The 19,551-nt window shown below is 39.0% G+C and overlaps 1 protein-coding gene, 1 long non-coding RNA gene and 1 other non-coding gene across 3 annotated transcripts; 2 read left to right on the plus strand and 1 right to left on the minus strand.

Moving 5' to 3' along the window:
• Positions 1 to 7,938: 7,938 nt before the first annotated feature.
• Positions 7,939 to 8,026, minus strand: LOC115340014. The gene has a single exon (XR_003922895.1). It is a non-coding gene; the product is annotated as a small nucleolar RNA SNORD93 (small nucleolar RNA).
• Positions 8,027 to 13,630: 5,604 nt separating this feature from the next.
• Positions 13,631 to 18,604, plus strand: TOMM7 (translocase of outer mitochondrial membrane 7). The gene is made up of 3 exons (XM_030009480.1): positions 13,631 to 13,836; positions 17,082 to 17,130; positions 18,382 to 18,604. Exons 1-3 carry the CDS (start codon positions 13,653 to 13,655, stop codon positions 18,395 to 18,397), a joined length of 249 nt encoding a protein of 82 aa, XP_029865340.1. The 5' UTR covers positions 13,631 to 13,652; the 3' UTR covers positions 18,398 to 18,604.
• Positions 14,100 to 16,866, plus strand: LOC115339452. The gene is made up of 2 exons (XR_003922720.2): positions 14,100 to 14,232; positions 14,288 to 16,866. It is a non-coding gene; the product is annotated as an uncharacterized LOC115339452 (long non-coding RNA).
• Positions 18,605 to 19,551: the final 947 nt, after the last annotated feature.

Genomic DNA, 19,551 nt, shown 5'->3' on the forward strand with positions numbered 1-19,551 from the left:
TGGTGTGGGTGTTTTCAAAGTGCAGGTCTTTGGCCGTGACATAAACAGACCGATTCCTTAATTTTTCTGCTGGGAATGGTTTTCTGTGTGAACAAAACAGTCCATTCTTTTAACCCTCTACTCTGCTGTTCCTTGCACACATTTCCATTCATACTTCATTCCTAGCAGCCCTCATTTTTCTGTTGCAAATCTCTACAGCTGCTGTAGATATTCCTGATGCCCTTTTATTAGGATTTATAATCTAAAATGAATAATTTAATGCCACACACAGTCTTTGACAGCACGCAGATGAATGCCGTTGAAATGTAAACGAAGCTTGTAAATGTTAAGGTATCATACGCAGTGAAAGAAAACTCTAAAATCTAGGGGGACTCCATCCCCTACGTCTGCTGAAGCACACACTTATTAAAATGCCAAAGTACGTGTGAAATAATTAAAACACTGAGGTGGCCAATATAAACAGCTTGAAAAATAACAAAATTATGCCTGCCAAAATAGTAAATGGAAAACTGACAGTGTGTATTTCCCGTGACGTGTGCTGGGGGATCTGAACACACTGCTCCCACTGGTGTTGTGAAGTTACTGCTCTAAATTTACTTTTAGTGGGAGAAAAGCAAACTATTCAGGGTTTAATATCTTCTTGCTTGTGCCCAGCAATGGAAGTTGTATGTTATCGCTGACAGGAGGTGAAATCCTGACTTTACCTTAAATGGTGAAGCCGAGGTTTGCTAGTCCTAATCAGTGCTGGGCATGGAGTCAAGAGGGGCGAGTCTGCATCTAGCAGCCAGTGTTAGAGCGTGCTACTACATGATAGCATTAGACACTTTGAAATGTAGGATAGCACAGTAAAGTCACTTGTCTTCTGCAGCTAGTTATCAAAAACCAACGTTGATCAACTGAAAACTGACCAGTGGGAGCCTGCACGCTCCTGGCTTTCAGCCCTGTTTTGTAACTTGTTGTTACTTGGAAGTGGCATCTTAAAAATCTGTTCTCTTAATAACATTGTTCTTCTTTCTGTAACCGGATTCATTTGTAGCACTGGGGCTAAAATGTGTTTCCTACCTCAGTGACTTCCAACTCAGACACAGTTAAACAGGACAGCTTGAAAACTCCAGTTGCCTTAAGGGGAGAAAAAAAATTGCAAGTGCATGATGCAATACCTTAAAGAGAACAAAACTTCACTGATCTAACAGTTTACTCCATGGGAGTAAGAGTTTATTCCATGCAGAGTAATGTCTTCTTGGGACAGGTATTTGTACACCCCAGAGGACTGGAAGCCACAAGGCTGGATTTATCTGAGTTGGAGATAAACCAAATTTTGCACAAGCCAGAATTTGCATTTTTTTTCTAATGTTGAGATCTAAATAAAAATGGAAGTTAAATGTGGTTAAGATCCCACGGAAGAATGTAGTAAGAGATGCCACACGCTGTCCTATGCACAATCTTAATGTAGAATCCTTGTTCTTGACCAAGTATGCAATCATAGAGACATGGTCCTTGACTATTTTTGTCACCACACACTTCCTGGCTTTTTCAAAGTTTGGACTGGACTCTGGTATAGCATTCACCACAGTTGTAAGGTAAGTGCATGGAAAAACTTTTTTTTTTTTTTTTTTTTTAATTTGTTGTGGAAAGTGGAATCAGAAAATTCAGGATGACTATCTGTTCCTGTCTCTACTACAGAACTCCTACGTATCAACCTAATGAGTCCAATCAAAATGTTCCTAATTTTCTAATGTCACATGTTTCCAGTTACCTAGAACCATATATGTAACATTAAGCACTTCCAAGCTGCAGCTGAGGTTTGCTATATCTGTATATACATATTGACACACATGTATAAACATATATACTCAGTAATAGTGTTGGTATTGATATCCAAGCTGGCTCATTTTAAATTAATTCTGATAAACCTACAGTTCTGTACTGTATATGTACTTTTATGTACATATAATGCATGCATAAGTGTCTGTATACCTACGTGTGTGAGCTGCAGGCTTTTCAGAATTAACTTAAGACAAGCTAGTTTGGATACCAATATCATTCCTGTGGCAAGCACAACTTCCCTATGTTACAAACCAGTTTCTTGATGTCAGGGACACTGCAACTTGCCAAGTAGCTGGTGAGAAATGTTTGCGCCTTAATGTTTTTCCAGCCTTCAAAGTGCTGGTTACTCTGCAAACGCTGCACCCCTCCTCTATGAACTGGGTTTTATGCCCTATTGAGTAGGAAGAATACAACCTTATCAGAAAGCTGATTAATGTGTTAATGTTTAGGACTCCTATGTTACAATAAGATCCCCATAAAATGACAATGGAGAAATAAGTTTATTCAGTGCACTTAAAGTGAAACAAACAGTAGTTTAGAAAATTCACAGTAACCACTGGTTTATTATATAGAAAACTCCACAAGTACTAAATTTACTATAAAAGTATGCAACAACCAGAGAAGCAGAAAGAAAAAAAGTGAAAAAACCCAGTGTGAACAAGGTTAAGAAGCATTTGTGCAAATGGATGTATTTCTGGCTTGGAGCCAACTGGGGAGAAAAAGAAATTGCTACACATAGATTCCCAGAAGGTGTAAGAGAAGTTGCAGCAGACTGCTGGAGGCTGAAGTATATCAAGAATGAGATCAGCAATTAGGAGTTTCAGATAATTTAAGCAGAGTCTGCTCACAGGTAGTAGAGTCCACAAAGTTCTAAACGTGGAAGCAATCATGTTTTTCTGCTACTTGTGACAGTAAGTATAAACATGCTTAACTTACTAAAACGGAAAAGGACACTTCAGCACACATTTAAGGGTCCTGGCAACTTGACAGCAGAGGCTTTAACTTCCATAGATGTAGAAGTATCTTTTCACTGTCATTAAAAATGCCCTCTCTGAAAGTACATTACTAGAATAACTGATTTTCATCAAGTATGATTGTACAAGCTTTATACATGGCATATTCAAATTTCTTCTTTTTTTTTTTTAATCCAAAACTAAGTATACTTTGCCAATAAAATACTATTTTATTTTTTGTCACAGGCACACAATGTCAGTATATACCTATCCATTTGTTTCCATGTAAAGAAATATAGCAACAGGTTTTTGGTCAACCTGCCTATAGCAACAGCTATTGCTCTAAGACAGTTATTTTGCATCACCTGCAACTCCCTCTATAATTGAGTTGGGCCTGCTCAGCAGAACACACACAGCTGTGCGTATTAACAATGACATGCTTCTGAGGTAGTAACATCTCAACTGCTCTTAAATCATTAATTTTTTGAACATTTCACGTATATATTGCAAGTAAAAGGGAAAGTGGGTACAAACAAAAGAGAATATACACCATCTAGGATTAGTCTAAGAAAAGATCATCATGGAGGTAGAGCTGTAAACCTGTGAAGCTTACAGCCAGAACAGCGTGCCATGCCCCCAATAGCTGAGGCTTATTTCCCCTTAATAATGGTTAACGGTTTTAACTGAAAGACGTAATCAGTTACACAGGTAACAATCAGAAGATAAAACTCCCCTTTAACTCCATGTATTGAAGAGATATAACTGCTGCCATGGAACTCTCATTTTTCCCCATATTCAGGATGTTTTTGACATTAATTTTCATATACACCTTATTTTACATAATTGCTTTATCAACACTTTTTCTATTGATACATGATTTTTATGTTGATAGCTTACAAGTTGTCTGTCAAAAAAACTTTAAAAATGTAGAGTGGATTTATCTGTGGTTTTGATATAAAGGGAATTTTACCACCCAAAGTTTTGTTTTTTACCATGGAGCAAAAGGTACAAAAAGCCACCTAACAGCTGGGAAGATGGGCTTAGATTTATCTGGGGGGGCAGATGGATGTTGTCCTTCCCATGAACCCACACCTTTGCTCTCTTGCTGGAGAATGCACTAGCTTTTCCAGTATATTGTACTTCTGCACTGAGAATGAAGAACATGTTAGCACTGTTGCAAGAGACTGAGAGGGGATTAAACAAGAGAGCTAAAGCCTCCTCACGCTGAAATACAGCAAATATAAAAAATTCTGGAAGGCATTGGTGCTACACTGGAATCAAGGTTTAATTTTAGACTCAAAATATGGTCTATTATATGTATCCTTCCCAAAATCATAGCATTTGCCCTGGGAGTATGAAATAATTTTTTTTTTTTTTTAATTTATAGGTAGTAATGTGTAATTAGGGATGAATTAAAGGAGTTTGTCACTGGGAACCACATTTCTCAAAGCAGCAGTTTTAGTTAATTGAATCATTATCTTTCTTGCTTCTTCTTGAGCTAAGGGATACAGTGGTTTACTATAAAATTAGTCTGTAAATAACTGTCTTCAATTAGTGATTATTTTGAGAAGAGGAGAGCTTACCTTCTGCAGAAGAGAAAATTAATCTTTTCCCTTATGAGATAATTGCATTTTCAGGCCTCCGTGAGTTATGAAAAGTGATGACTACTTGGAGATGTTAACTCTTTATGAGGTGTAAGAGTATAAAGTACAAAGAGAAATCATCGAGAATATTAGAGGAATTCAAAGTGGACCCTTCTGTAATCTATTTTTACAAACCTTCACACAGTACTTAGAAAATCTTGAAGATAAAGTGCAAAAGTCAGTAACAGGTTATCATAAAGGCTGTCTGAAAGCCCTCCCTGCACATCTCTCTCTCTGGACTTACTTCTCTGAAGGTTAACCTGAAATTCATTGCTTGAATTTACAGTAATAAGTTTTGGAATAATTCCCACATTGTTTTAATTTACTTGAAATCACTGCCAGATATTTCTGACTCCTATGTTAACATGACTTGTCTGGAAATATACCAAAAATGAGTAACACAGTAATAGGTTACAGTAATACAGTATTTGAGTCCAAACTCGAAGTGCCCACTCTTTCACACTCTAATTTATCATTTTCAATGTGGTCCTTTTCATTGGAGTCATATAAACCAATGACTAATTCCCACCATCAACAAATGTCCACTGCAAATTAGCAGTAAGAAAAAAAAAAAGGAAAAAATGCATTCTGCAATGTGCTTATTCATTCTACAAATGGAGCTTTCAATATGCAGCATCAAATGTTCTGTGTTCTATCTTATACAAGTCTTAGAAATGACAGGCTTTGTAACAGTGTACCTCCAGTCTTCTCTAGAAACAGAAAGAACAGTTTTTACACTTAAGCTTATAAATAAAAAAAAAAATCAGCTTATTTTTACAACTTAAAAAGCTGTTACAATGGGTAATGACCTTCTAAGCATATAAAGAAAATGGAATAGATAGTCACATTAATCTCATGAATGTTACTGACCACAGGTACAGTAAATAGCATGGGCTTGGTGACTTAATAGGAAGCCTGTTGTAGCACTCATAATTTGAAACCCTTGTAATTGAAGATGAAGGGAAGTGAGGAACAGACTATTAGCATCTTAATCCTTCACCTGTATGCAAATTGACTTTTTAACCATACATTTCCTAGTACTGAGACTGGAATGGCTTTAAAGGTCTACATAGAGAGGATTCCTTCATTCCTCAGAAAGAGTACAACCTAACTTAAAGAATGACAAATACACATAAAAATGCAGACTACTTGTTTTAATAATAAAATACTATTCTTAAAGCAGATCTTTAGCCATCTGATCTGATCTGATCACCACCCATCTTCTTGAGAATATTCTTCTCAAGACCTACAACCTGTCTGTCAGGTTACCTGCCTATTTCATCAGTGTAAGCTCCTTAGCCTCAGCAATTTGGGCTGCTAGCAACCATTTCCATAATGTTTGCAAGAGTTAGACATGTCATAGTTTACGTGTGCAAAAGATATGCTTGAGCACTGGACTAGCTCTCAGAAATCTGGATTTTGTTCTTGCTTCTGTAGGTCACGCAGATGGGTAACTTGCAAGGCTACCACTCTATTCCTTAGTTTCTTCATCTGTAAAATGGGGATAATGATATTCACTAGCTTTTAAAAACCATTTTAAGATATACATGGTTAATTATTAAGCAGTGTGGATTCTCCCATGTGAGTAATACACAGCTGCTAATACACTGACTTATCCACTTTCATATTAGCATCTTTATTTAAACATTCGCTATTTTTACTGTGACATAGCAAAACACTCATTTTGTCAAACAGCGATTGTAAAGAAGCTTTTATCGAGCACAAGTGTAATTAGAATAGTAGAGAAGTGATGAGATTGTCATCAGCTTTGAGCCCGAGGGACTGTTGTATTTTAAGTTCAAGTAACTGAAGTAGCAAAGATAGTTTCCAATTCAAGTCTGCCCTCCGCTGGCTTTCGTGAAACACTGCTAATAAATTTTGGATCAATAGTGTCTTTCTGTAATGAAGTGGATGAACTAAATTAACAGAAGCTGATGCAATTTATTAATTGAGACCTGTAGTCAGCATTTCTTTTTTAATTTTGTAATAGTAGGTAAATAATTGGTCAATTTCTTTTTAAAGTCCCATCTAGGCTCCCTCACAGATTCTTGATCTTCAGGTTTTCAAAAGCCCACCAGCGTATAATTCGTATCACCGTTGCTGGAACTAATAATACACAACATGGGAAGTAATATTCTGCACATGGTTTTAAAGACATTTAATAGAAAAAACTACAGAAAAAATACTTTGATACAATTAACAATTCTAATAAATTCTAACTGTCAATGAACAATCAAGATAAATTAATACCTACATTCAGTTTATCTAACTAATTTTTTCAACATTTAGATACACTGAGAAAGATTCAGTTTATACATATACATGACATTTATTTTGTTGACTGGGTAATCTTATTCAAGATCTGAAAATATATGTAATTTTTACCTTTCCTATTATGCTCTGAACTCTGTAATTTGCATTACAAGTTGTTAAAAACTATTATAATGACAACACTATCTTTGAAGTAAGAATTAAAGCTATGCTTTAAAGTCTATTTAAATTAAAGATATGCTAAATTAAAATTTAATTTATATTTAAAAAAAAAATAAATCTTAGTTTCAACAAACATCCTTCCTGTTTTGGAGGCGCCACAGGAAAAGGATATTAGGAATATACACGGTAACTGAAACTATTTTTTTTTTTTTAACAGTGACTTAAGATAAAAAACAGAACAAACTCATATTCTAGCAGAAAATCCACACAGACCTGTTCCACAGCCACCTGGCATATTTCAACTCAGAGGTCCTTCTTTTTGCTTTACTACTTCTTTTCTCTTTGCTTATAACCAGGAGATAATTAGTAGCTTGTTGTTGTTGTATGCATTTATCTTGTAAAATCTGAAAGAGTGCATCCAAAAGCACTATTGTAAATCAGTGAAGCGAATGCTGTGCATCAGTTATGATTTTCAAATATTTCACTGTTAGAAAAAGTTGTTTCAGCAGCATGTGTATTTCCTGTAGATGGATGCTAAGAAAGACCATTACAACAAATGCTCACTGAAGAGAAGAAGCAGAATATGACTTTTAATTACAATTCTTATTTTTCAAATGCTCCAATTATATGTTCTGTATCAAAGATAAATACTTCATTTTCATGTGCAATGCTGTCAACTGATTGCAAAGACTTACATTCTCAGTTTCATGGTTGCCTCACCTTAATACAATGTACTAAGGTCAGAATTGGTATAAAAACCAAGTATACTGAGAGCAAAGACTATTTTGGAAATCAGAATAGATTCACTCTTTTCCTCATCTTGTTTCAATCACTGTAAAAATTTGCCTAAACCAAGCATCTTTTAAGAAGTGCTTTAAAATCTTTATAGATATGTGCTGCTGTAACAACAAATTCTTCAGCAACAAAAATCTAGTTGAGGTCTGTTGACAAATAAAAGGTTTACATTTAAATATCTTCAGAGGAAATCCTCCTAGACCTACTGAAACCTTCACTGCTCAGATGCTAAAAAAAAAAAAAGCTTAATTTAAAAACAAAGAATGAGTAAACATGGATATTAGTTTTGGCCTCAGAAAATCCTTTAATCCATCAGATTTTTGCGTATCACTGAAAGTATGCAAGGAATCAGATTATTGTTTTCATCCTCGGCCAAGCAGTGCAATCATAAAAACATGCATTTAAGAACTGTTGTGTTTTTAGAGGAACTACCTATGGTAAAAGGTAGCAGTATCTTTAAATATAACGCTTCATTTTCATTATTAAATGCAGATGAGGAGAATGGGAAAGTCAAGTTTCAAACCACAGTAAAGTTTTGCAGCAGGTAATATTCAATTTCAAGCACAACAGAAATTCTTCTTAGAGGTCTCTAAAAGCATTTGATGAGGCTGTCTCACCCCAGACTGCTGTTTCTCCTTCACTGGCCTTGGGAGCTGTAATGAAAAATAATGAAATTATTACTGTGTTTGCACTCAACCCCATATTACAACTCAGTTTTGTTTTATTTTTAAATACATAAATTGTATAGTTATTGTATTGAATATACAAAATTACTACACTTTGCTTTTTGTTTCTACCACTCTGATCATTTTACTAATTTTCTAGATAGGCATCTGACAATACTACTTTTCTTGGAAATATCCCGTATCAGACAGTGACCAGAGTACAGCCAGTGAGTATCACACAGAAATCAATATGAAAGAGATTCTAATGTGGACAGAATTTTTTTATATGCATTACTGCTCTGTATTCCAAGTATGTTTTGAAAATATGCTAAATGCAAAAAATCAAACATATTCATCCCCAAGTAATCTAGGTCTTAACAACATTCAGGAAAGAAACATTTTAGAATTCTGAAATTTTCCACATGACATAATCGGACAGCCTTAGTCTTTTTTGACTGTAGCGCTTTTGATTTCTATTTGTCTCTTTGTGAAATGACAAGGAACATTTCCCAGACCAGCAGTACTGCAGAGTAGCTGGGATTTATTAGACTAAATGAATGGGAATACTAAAATGGAATGGAAGAAAAGGACCATCATTACTAGAGCACAATAAAAATAGAAAGTTTAATTGTAATAATAAAGTGAAATAGAATATCTAGTCATAGTATACTACCATTTTTACTGACATTGTAAAGATTCAGCCTGTAATGGAAGCCTGTTAAGTACCTCTTGCTTATGTTCTTGTATTACTTATGCTTATTTCCTATAATCCTCAAGTATGAAATATCTACCATAGTATCTTTGAAATGTAAGTTCCTCCTAAACAGAGTCAAACTTGAACTTTGTTCCCAAGCAGATGAATTTAATGCAGTTTCTTGACAGTAAATTGAAGATGAAATCTCAAAAGTGAGAGTGGTAAGTGCATAATGGAGGTCTGCAGGGATTTCCTATGTAGAGTTTACAGTGATTTTTCACAAATTTTAATGTGTCACTTCACTTTGTCTCCTTCTTCAGCCTTCTGAGTTGCATGGCTTTACTTTGTTGTGTGTTGAGATGAAGCTTTAGAGGTCTGGAATTCTTTAACCTGAAATGTACTCTTTGCACCAAAAAATGAAGACAAGCTAAAGCCATCAGACAGAGCTAGTGACGCCTAAGTGATTCAGTCATGTCTATAAGAATCTCAGTTCTCTCCTTTACCCACAAAAACTGAAACATTTGGCCAGTCTACAAGGAGTGTTAGTGGTATTTATTTGCTATGAAAACACAGCACTTGTGGAATTACTGCTAATCAAGTTAATAAAACAGTAGGGATTCACATTCTTGTTGTCCCAGTTAAAACTCTGCAATTTTACTTCTGATTTTATTGTTGTTGCTGATCACATGAACTACGAGGCAAAAGAAATTCAAAGAGGTTTTTTGTAACAAAAAACTTTCAACACATATAGTATTATTAATTTTCTTTTGTCACTCCAGCAATTGGGGCTCTTGTTTTTCTTATTTAATGGATACACCATTCCAAGTGGTTTTGTCTTCATTATCAGCCATAAGAAAAACCAATAAATAAACCATAAGTAAAATCAATATCCTTCATGGAAGTGTTACCGCAATAAATTATAAACGTGAACTAGTACCCACAGCACGCCCACATCATCCTACTTCTGTCTTCTCCAGGCAAAGCTGCCTCCATCAATTTATTAAAGTACTCATTTCTCTGGGTATTACTTCTTCTCCCTTCAAAACAGCTTGTTGTTTCATGCCTAATCATAGGCATATTTGGTTTTAGGGGCCAATTTTAATATTTCAATTATTTGAATAGTGCTGTCCCACCAGCTTGAACTTGCAGGGAAGATGACTGATGCTCTCTTTTACCCTTTGGCTGAGTCAATAGCTCACCAAATGACTGTTGAGGTCTTAGACCCTCTAATATCCTAGGTGTAACAGGTGCCAAATAAAGGCACAGAAAACTTTGGGAGTCAGTACAAACCTTTACTGTTGGCATGCTTTAGTTTTTTTGTGTTGTTTGGGGTTTTGTTTGTTTGTGTGTTTGTTTTTGGGAGGTTTTGTCAGGTTTTGCTTTTGGTTTTTTTTTTACTGCAAATATGATACTTTGGACAGTGTGAGACTATGGATGTGTGTTATGATGGAAGAAGTGCCGTTCTCCAGTCACTTTTCTTTGTTTACAGATATCCTTTCTCAGCTTCAGTCTGTAACACTATATAAATTTAGACCATTAGCTATTAAGAATCAACTTTGTTTTACTTGCATAAAAAACACATGCACTTGTGCTCTTTTAGGCCACAGCACTGATTTTGTTTGCAAGAGAACTGTGGCAAAGAAATATTAACTTTCTTGCTATTAATTTCCTGGCTTCTATAGTTAAATAAAGGAAATGATAACCTACAAGCTTTTAGTCAAACATTAGAATTAGCAGACATGAGAAATGAGAGCTGTCAAGGAAAGTTTCTGTGCTCTGAAAATTATTCCTTGACTTGATGTGTGAAGGAAATAAGAGAAGCAGCTCGTACACATAGGACACTTTTGAGAATACCCTTTCTCAAGAACATCCACAGTAAGAATATACTGTATCACACATGACACTGTTAAACCAATTTATACTCAAAGGAGACAGCTGTTTAACCATTTGGATCAGTTATTTATTACATTTGACCTTCTGAATCCCACTTACACTAAAATTACAAGAAGTTTAAGGAAAATACCTTTTTGAATTTAATTCCAATACAGCAGGTCACGTTTTATTGTAATATTTTGTAAGAGGTTATTAACAAGCTGTGTGCTGTAATGAACAATTGGTTTTGTATGTTTAGGAAGAACAAGCTGTAACAGTAACTACATTGTGGAAACAGATCTGATTTGGTCTCATCTACAAAGGAAAATCAGTTTAATACAAACTGCTGAAAAACAGGTTCCTGCAGCAGCCACTTATCTTCCTGTTACCTCAATTTCAAGTTAGAATTCCCAGCTTGAATAGAAGACTATCCCTAAAATAATTTAACAATAGTTATATAGTACTCAGTTTCAGGAGCAGAAATACAGCAATCCACTGATGTACAAGTACCAGGCCAGATATGACAAAGTAGGAATGACCACATTGGTAAGTACAAACTCACCTTTAATACCACCCAGAAAAAAACAACAGACAAACAGCATTTCAGAGGCAGCTCTGTCTTTTATGGATGAATTATTTGTATTACTAGTTGCCTAAGACCGCCACAGAAAAGTCTTCATTAGTATGTTCCATAAATTCTGGATTTGTTACTGAAAGTATTCCATTAATCTGGAGGTACTATTTTGAAGTAACACCACCTTGGTTGCTAAACAAGGAACTGGAAAAAGCCCTACCTGCAAGATGATTATTTTTTAAAGTGAAATGAAAATATCTAGCCAGTATTTTTCTACCTATCCCTGCAGCAGAAAGAGGAGTAAGCCAAAACTGTTTGTTCGAAAACTTCATCAAGCAAAACTAACTCTTACAAAGTCAATGGACACAACATGTGCTTCTGTTATTACGTGTCCTTATTTGGAGCACACTTGCCCCTAATGGCTGAGAATGTGTAAAGAAAATATGACATATGATCACATCCTGTGCTGTCTGTCATGAAGGCATATTCTTTTGGGAAAGGGGTAGGCTCACAGTCCAAGCTTCATACTGATGTTCATCTGCTGATGAACTACAGCACTGGTGCTTAACCTTTCTTTAGAGATAAGCTATTCAGTTTATAAAGAAGCCACTCACAAACTCTAAGCCTCTGCTTTACTTGTTAGATATCATTAAATATGTCAGTCACATGACTAGGAATACTGATGTATCCCATCAATATGTTTAATGCATATGAAAGCACAGTGTATATGGGCTGATTTACATGAGGAAAGGCTGTTTGTGTGTTCTGTACCATGACAGCACGTTTGTGCCACCACATCACCAAAATACTCTTTTATCCCCCACGTGTTGATTATTGGTAGACTGTGGCAAAAGCAAGCTGTGGGCTGCCAGAATCCCTCACGTGGCTTGCGGTTTGCTACCTGTCCCTACCTGGAAAGCAAGGAGCAAGCTATAAGCTCATATTTTCATCACGTTGGAATGGCAGAGCAGACATCCACAGATTGGAAGAGGAAATGAGGTATCTGTGTAAGTGATATTTATCATAGCCCTGGATTCTTTTTTGGATCTAAAAGCGCTGACCTGTTGTCATTCTTAATGCGACAAAATGGCTACAGAACTTCAAGTAATTGCCTTAAGCAAACCAATGCATAACATGCAGAACTTTAACTGTGTCTGGTCAGTAAATCATGACTATGAACAAAACTGAGTAGGTTTCTGCACTGTCACAAGGCGTGATTTCTAGGAACTGTTTTCAGAATTTCCATATACAATTAAATTCCCTCCAAACTATGACAGGAGTTTGATACGGTTAGCAGACATGATAGACTGCCAATGTTAAATACTGCAGCCGTACAGGAACCTGAAGACCTGGACCTGGCATCACAGCAAAAGGCAGCAGACTACCTGAGAAAGAATGGAAACATGGTACAGCTATGACATAACTGGTGGAGTCCACGGCACAGACATCATGCAGCAAAATGTCTCATAAGTAGTGGTGCGAAACAGGCAATAGCTTGGTGGTTACGGCACTGCAAGGGGTTCTTGCAGCGACCGCTCATTTAATCGTTAGAAAAGGAAATGCCTCAGTACCTATCCGGGCTCTGACTTTGTAAGGACAACAAGCCCTAAGTGCTGTAGTGGCATTTTTTAGACATTTGGCCTAAACCCAGAACGCCTCTCCCTGTATTTCTTCTGTCAAGCTTTCACTCCCAGAACTCTGCGCTTCCACAGACTGAACACATGGCACAGCCTGGTATCAAAGATGAAGAGGCACTTCCGATTTCAACCAGAAACATTTCTCTTATCACTCCGTCTCTACCTTTCACTTACCAAAAGGCACTTCCCAGCCTCCAGAGGCGGCGTGCAAAGCGTGCGCATACCTTGAGAGCTCCGGGAAAGAAACACAAACACATAAATGCAGGACCTACACGCAGATGAGGAAGGCCCACAGCTTTTCTAACCCCCTCACCCTCGAACAAACGCCCCGATTCCGGCGGGCTTGCCCTCGGCCCGTCACCTTTGCCTCGCCGGGCGCGGAACAAGCCCTTCCTCCCGGGCTGCGGGCCGGAGCGGCAGCCCGCCGCCGCCGCGCTGCGCCTGCCCGGTGAGCGCCGATGAGCGGAAGGAGCTCGGCGGCCGCCATTTCCTCGTCCTTCTCGGGGAAGGACCGCCCCTCCGCCGCCGCAGCCGAGGCGGGGGGTGTCGCGCCGCCGCCATGGGGTCCCGCCCACCGCCGCCGGCGCAGCGTTACAAGGGCGGCTGGGCTCCTCCTCCTCCTCTCTCCCCCGCCGCCGGCATGCCGAAGCTTAGCAAGGAGGCCAAGCAGCGGCTACAGCAGCTCTTCAAGGGCGGCCAGTTCGCCATCCGCTGGGGCTTCATCCCCGTCGTGCTCTACCTAGGTCAGCGGCGGGGCTGGCGCTCGGCGGCCGTTGCGGAGGCCGAGGGGGGGCGGGGGGGGGGCAGGAGGAAGGGCATGAACGTGGGGGAGGGGCGCCCCGCCGCGACGCGGGCGCTGCGGCCCTCACCGCGCATGCGCGGGGGGGGGGGGGGCGCGCCGCCGCGAGGTGAGGGGGCGCTGAGGGCCCGGCGGTGTCCTGTAGGACCCGCGGGGTAGTGGGGGGGGGGGCTTGCCCTTGAGAGAACGGCGAGACAGTAGGTTTGTGTTTGTTTTGTTTGTTTTGTTTTGTTTTCTTTAAAAAGGATTTTCAGCCCCTTTCCGTTCCTGGAGGCTGTTCCCGCGCTGGGAGCGCGCCTTGAGCCTGCGTGCCCGGTGAGGGGAGGGCCGCGGCAGGCCGGTGGGTCGGGCCCCGCTGGGGAGCGGGCTGAGCACGCGCCGGAGCAGCTTAACAGCAAACGGAGCTGCGCCTTAATCGTGCATCAGTGACTGGCTGCTTTAGTAGGCTAGCCTCTGTGTTTGTTGCAGTAGGGAGTCAGGGTGTGAGGAGAGAGCTGCCTGCGGCCGGGAGCTCTGCTTCGTGGTACCAAGGGGGTTGCCAGCCCCTGGTTGAGGCTGAATTTGCAGCTAGCTACAGGCTACAGTCTCTCCCAAAATGGCGTGGCTCCCGTTTCCGAACTGCTGTGGGGCATTCGGGGGATGCCTTGATGTCATGTCTGGTGCCCAGGATGTATTGCGCTTGCTCCTGTCATGGGGCCGGCTGGGCATCGCTACCACATGGTAGCTCTCCCGCTGAGCTTGGGCTGTATGCCATCAGCTGTCGTTGTTAAAGAGCCTGACCTACTTAAGATATGCATGTGTGCAATAGGCCTGACGCTTTTGTTCACTTCTTCTGTGACAAGGAGTCCCAGGAAGGCTGATCCCCACAGTTCATCTGGCTTACTCTCTGCCCCAGCTCTGTGGAGCCTTTTGGGAAAGGCATCTAAAACAGGCAGGCACCTCGGCCTTGAATGCAAACATGAAGGAGGGTTGGGAGCTTGATGTGTCTACAGTCAAAGCTGATAGGTTGTTTTAATTAATTTGAAGGGCTTTGATTGTTCACATAATAGATAACAATCAGGAAAAACTTGGTCTCTTCAACAATTACGTATAAGCTTTAACAACTACCAGTAGAAGACAACACTTCAAACAGTATGGAAAAAACTAATTGGCAGTATTAGGTTTAAAGTTTAATTACATTTCCATTTTTAGTTTGTCAGTTATTTTAAGTTGATAATTTGGGAGTGGGAATTTCAGCAGGGTTTTGTGACCTAATTTTGTTCTTGCTGAAGTTTGGTTTTGATTTTACTTTTACAACAGTATCTATGAATATGGGAAAGATGCAATTAGTTCTGAGGGATACCAGAGGAAATTAAATAAGTTGCTTCACGTCATATAAAGCCATCTTACTGTGTTTACAGTTGCACTAATATCAGGGTGCCTAGTATATTTCTGTTATGTAGCAGTGATAAACTAAGTTGTAGTAGTTTAACTTCATACCTCCAGAAAATAAGCGTGCTGTTCCACATCTACATTTTCTTCTTATAAATTTGTCTGCTGTAATGAAAGGACATTAAGTGTAAGCAGATGGGAAGAGGATGTGCAGGTGCCACCTTTCCTTGCCATAGACACTTGGAGGTGGCATGCACTCAAAGTCTGTAGAATTGGAAGAACCTCTTTTGTACTGGGATTACATTTGAATCTGGGAGGGAAGGTGTGATACAGTGGAAGGGCAAGAGGCTACGCAGCCCTTGGTGTCACTGATTCAAGGTAAATTTTTGTATTGATGCCTGTGTAGATGAAATACAATTTAAACTAAACATGAACAAGGAAACTTGCAGAAATTTGAGCTTTTAACTTTCTCTGAAAGGCTTTCTAGGTCAGGATGGGATGCTCAGGGGATGTACAAGGGACCCTGGTATGTGAATTTGCAATTATAGGCCATTGGTCTGGGGGTTTTTGTTGTATTTTTTTTAAACTCGCTTTGAAGCAGATGCCTCTGTTTTAAGTAGGTAAATTAGACCAGTGCAGTTTTGTTAAACCTGGGTTGCTTATTTAAAAGCACTAGGGGGTGGGGGGGGAAAGCCAGAAGCATTCACATAGAGTGTGACTCCTAATACAACTTCATAAATTTTAAAGCAATTTTGATGGACAATGTGGCAGCCAAAGAAAGTGGGTCAGGATGTTTAACAGTCTCAAATCACACAAGGTTACCTTCAAAGAGCTAACCCAGTGCCCATGAAGTTAATGGAAGTTTTTCCATTAACCTTCATGGCCTATGTTTCAGGAAAGCTGACATTAATTATTTATTTTCTGTAAATGAGGGAAATGATATATTTTTCATATAACATCCATTTCTAGCTAGCGAGTGTAGGACAGGATGTGTTGAACAGTGTATGAATTGCGTGATTCCGCTTCAAGACTTTTAATTTACAATCCAGCAGGCAAAGATATTCATACGCTGAACCTTCAATTGCTTCTCTAGCATACATTTGCTTTAGTGAATTAGCATTTGAGTCATTAGCTAGGGATGAGCTCTTTGTAATTAACTTTCTCTTCATTTTCCTGGGTGTTAGTAGATTGATAAACATCTTGTTTCTTTGCAAGCTTTAGAACTAGGTAGGTTTTCAAAAAGTGCCAGTAAAAATAGAAGATTTTGGGTTTGATTGATTTAACATTTAGAATTCTGTCATCCTAAATTGAGTGAACTGTTATTGAAATATTACTTTTAAGTTCTGCATCAGATGTCATTGCAGAACATTGCCTATTAGGACTCAAGGTACTCACTTATACCAGTTATAGGTGTCACTGTGTGTACCGCCTTACTAGGTTGCTTTCTGAACAACACTTAAAATCTGCATGTTTGTGTGTGTAGGTATGTATGTCTTGATCTTTGGGGTAGATAACTTCCTCCATCTCGCATAGCTAGTTGTCCCTGAATCTTAAGTCAGATAAAGATGCAGGTAAGAATTTAAAAAAAAAATATAAAACTGTACACGTGTATTTATTTTATCTGCTTTCTAACCCTGACAAGAATGTGCAATTTTTATTCAGATTAGTACACAACTTCATGAATCACAGTTCTCTGCTCAGTAGGTTTTCTTTTTTATTGCAATTTAATGGGCTGGAATAATTTGATAGTTATTTAACTATGTAGGAGTCTGCACGTACATATTTTTATATATGTATGTAATGTATGTTTCGCTTCAGGTTTTAAGAGAGGTGCAGATCCTGGAATGCCTGAGCCAACTATCTGGAGGTATGTATTGGTTCCAAATGCACATGCAAACCCACTGCAGATAGTTACCGTTTGGGGTGTTATCTCTGGACAGCAACAGTTGTGACGGTTGCTTTCATCCATTGTTTTTAATTGTTTAGGGTGAAAGCATAGCTGGTTGTGGTTCTTGTTTCTTTAGAAATCTAAAAGAGAAGACAGCAAAATGCAAGTTCTTAGGAGGGCCTTTCTCTTAAACTTTCATGGCTTTTAATATATGGGACTTCCTGTACCTTTTGAGTGGCACCTGCCCTTCTAATCTGTTGTAGAGCCAGTTTATGCAAGTTTCTGCATTGAGGAATAACTTCTCAGCTTTCTAGCATGAATTTGAAACAAAACCCCGTTTCCTTCTGCCTTTGCAAATACAGTAGTAACACTGCATAAAAGCTATATGAAATAAAGGGCTCTATCCTTCAATATTGGTCATAGTCATGAAGCAAAGTGCATTTGCTCATGTTGCCTCTTTCTTGTGGGACTGTTTGTTAATGTCATGCAATGTCATGGCATTAGTAATACTTGAATTCTTGTGGCATTTGAGTTTTATTGGAGGGCTTTCGTGGGTCAAACTAAATAAATTAAAGTTTTGAAGAAAGCGTGACTCTCTTATTGTTCTTGAAATAACTTTGGTTACCGTGCAGAACCAGGTATTCCTAAGACGAATAATTGATGGACTGTATGTATTGTTTGCAAAGTCATATATTAACTCTTCTAGCTTCACATAGTTAGAATGTGTAGAAATCCCATTTTTAGGATTCAGTGATTCAAGGGAGCTACTTTTAACAGTAGAAAATACGAAAAAAAGTGTCAAGGTCATGTTACAATTTCAGTAAAATCTTCTGATGTCTTAAAAACTAACTTGCTGGAGTTGTTTGTTTGCTGACATTGTTTCTATGTTTAGCTTCACTAGAAGTTTGAGACTTTTTTCTTGGTCCACTGAGTGTGTCTCTGCACAACGTAAAGTATGTATTTCACACCAGAGTGTATGTACATAGATACCAGAAGCATGTGTTTGGTCTAATCTGAAGCTTACAGATGCTCTTTTTTCTGAGCACATGTTCATGCTCTGTAGGCTTAAATTTTATTTTAAAGGTGGCATTATTTCAGTATGTTGGGGGCTAGCATTTATTCTGTACATTTACAGGGCTGTTCCTCCAGACTTGTGTTTTACAAATATCCATTTAAAAACAACTACATGCTGCAAATCTGACTTTCGTTTCCTCCCCCCTCCCCTTTCAGTCTACTTTGGGGATGAAGGATGTGGCGGTCCTGTTCTAGAACCAGCTGATGGACAGAGAAAGTGTCTGAAGATACGTACATTCCAGAGGATGAGGCGGACACTTACACCAGGTGGCTCAATCGGCTTGCTAATGACATAGGTTGTACATACAACAAAATGGGGTTTATATGGACCTAACTTATTTGCATTACAGTGTAATTAAATAAATATGATTTGAATGGATACACATTGTTTTTAAGTCTTTACATAAGTATAATGTAGTAATTTCTTTATTACAGAAAGGATGACCCATTGTGTGGGTTTTTTGTTTTGTTGTGGTTTTTTTCCAAAATATGGTGACATTCAGCCCCCATATTTATCCCTGTTATGAAGGTCTTTTGGGTTAAGATTCTTCTTTATCTTCACAGTAACCAGAAAACTGAACTAATGTTTTAAATACTTCAGATTCTTCAAAGATTTCTTGCCCAAATATTGGTAAGCCTCTGCAGCTGGTCACTATGCTGACCTGGTGTGGTGTGGTGTGTTTTTTTTTTTTTTTTGTCGCCCTTCCTCTTGAATTTGTTCATCTCTGGATACACTAAGGATTGAAAGATGTATATGTTTTTTCCTAGCACAGTCAGATAGTAAAAAGTATACTTTTCTGCCAAATTTACCTTTTAAACACTACGTACATTTTCCATAATTTGGGATGGGGTAGGAGGTTGCAACAAAAGTGCTGTGTGTGTATATGTGGTTACAAGTGGTGTTCCCCAGGGCTCAGTTTTGGGGCCAGTTCTCTTTAATGTCTTTGTCAGTGATCTGGATAAGGGGATCGAGTGCACCCTCAGTAAGTTTGCTGATGACACCAAGTTGGGAGGGAGGGTTGATCTGCTTGAGGGTAGGAAGGGTCTATGGAGGGATCTGGACAGGCTGGATCAATGGGCCGAGACCAATTGTATGAGGTTCAATAAGTCCAAGTGGTGGGTCCTGCACTTGGGTCACAACAACCCCATGCAACGCTATAGGCTTGGGGAAGAATGGCTGGAAAGCTGCCCAGCAGAAAAAGACCTGGGGGTGTTGGTTGACAGCCAGCTGAATATGAGCCAGCAGTGTGCCCAGGTGGCCAAGAAGGCCAACGGCATCCTGGCTTGCATCAGACATAGTGTGGCCAGCAGGACCAGGGAAGTGAT

This window comes from Aquila chrysaetos, chromosome 3, assembly GCF_900496995.4.
Source record: "Aquila chrysaetos chrysaetos chromosome 3, bAquChr1.4, whole genome shotgun sequence".
Lineage (NCBI taxonomy): Eukaryota > Metazoa > Chordata > Aves > Accipitriformes > Accipitridae > Aquila > Aquila chrysaetos.

Excerpts from the sequence above, each read along its gene's own strand:
- TOMM7 (XM_030009480.1), top strand. The coding sequence starts at position 13,653 with ATGGGGTCCCGCCCACCGCCGCCGGCGCAGCGTTACAAGGGCGGCTGG. Across the intron at positions 13,837-17,081 it reads CCCCGTCGTGCTCTACCTAG|GTTTTAAGAGAGGTGCAGAT; the intron begins GTCAGCGGCGGG and ends GTTTCGCTTCAG.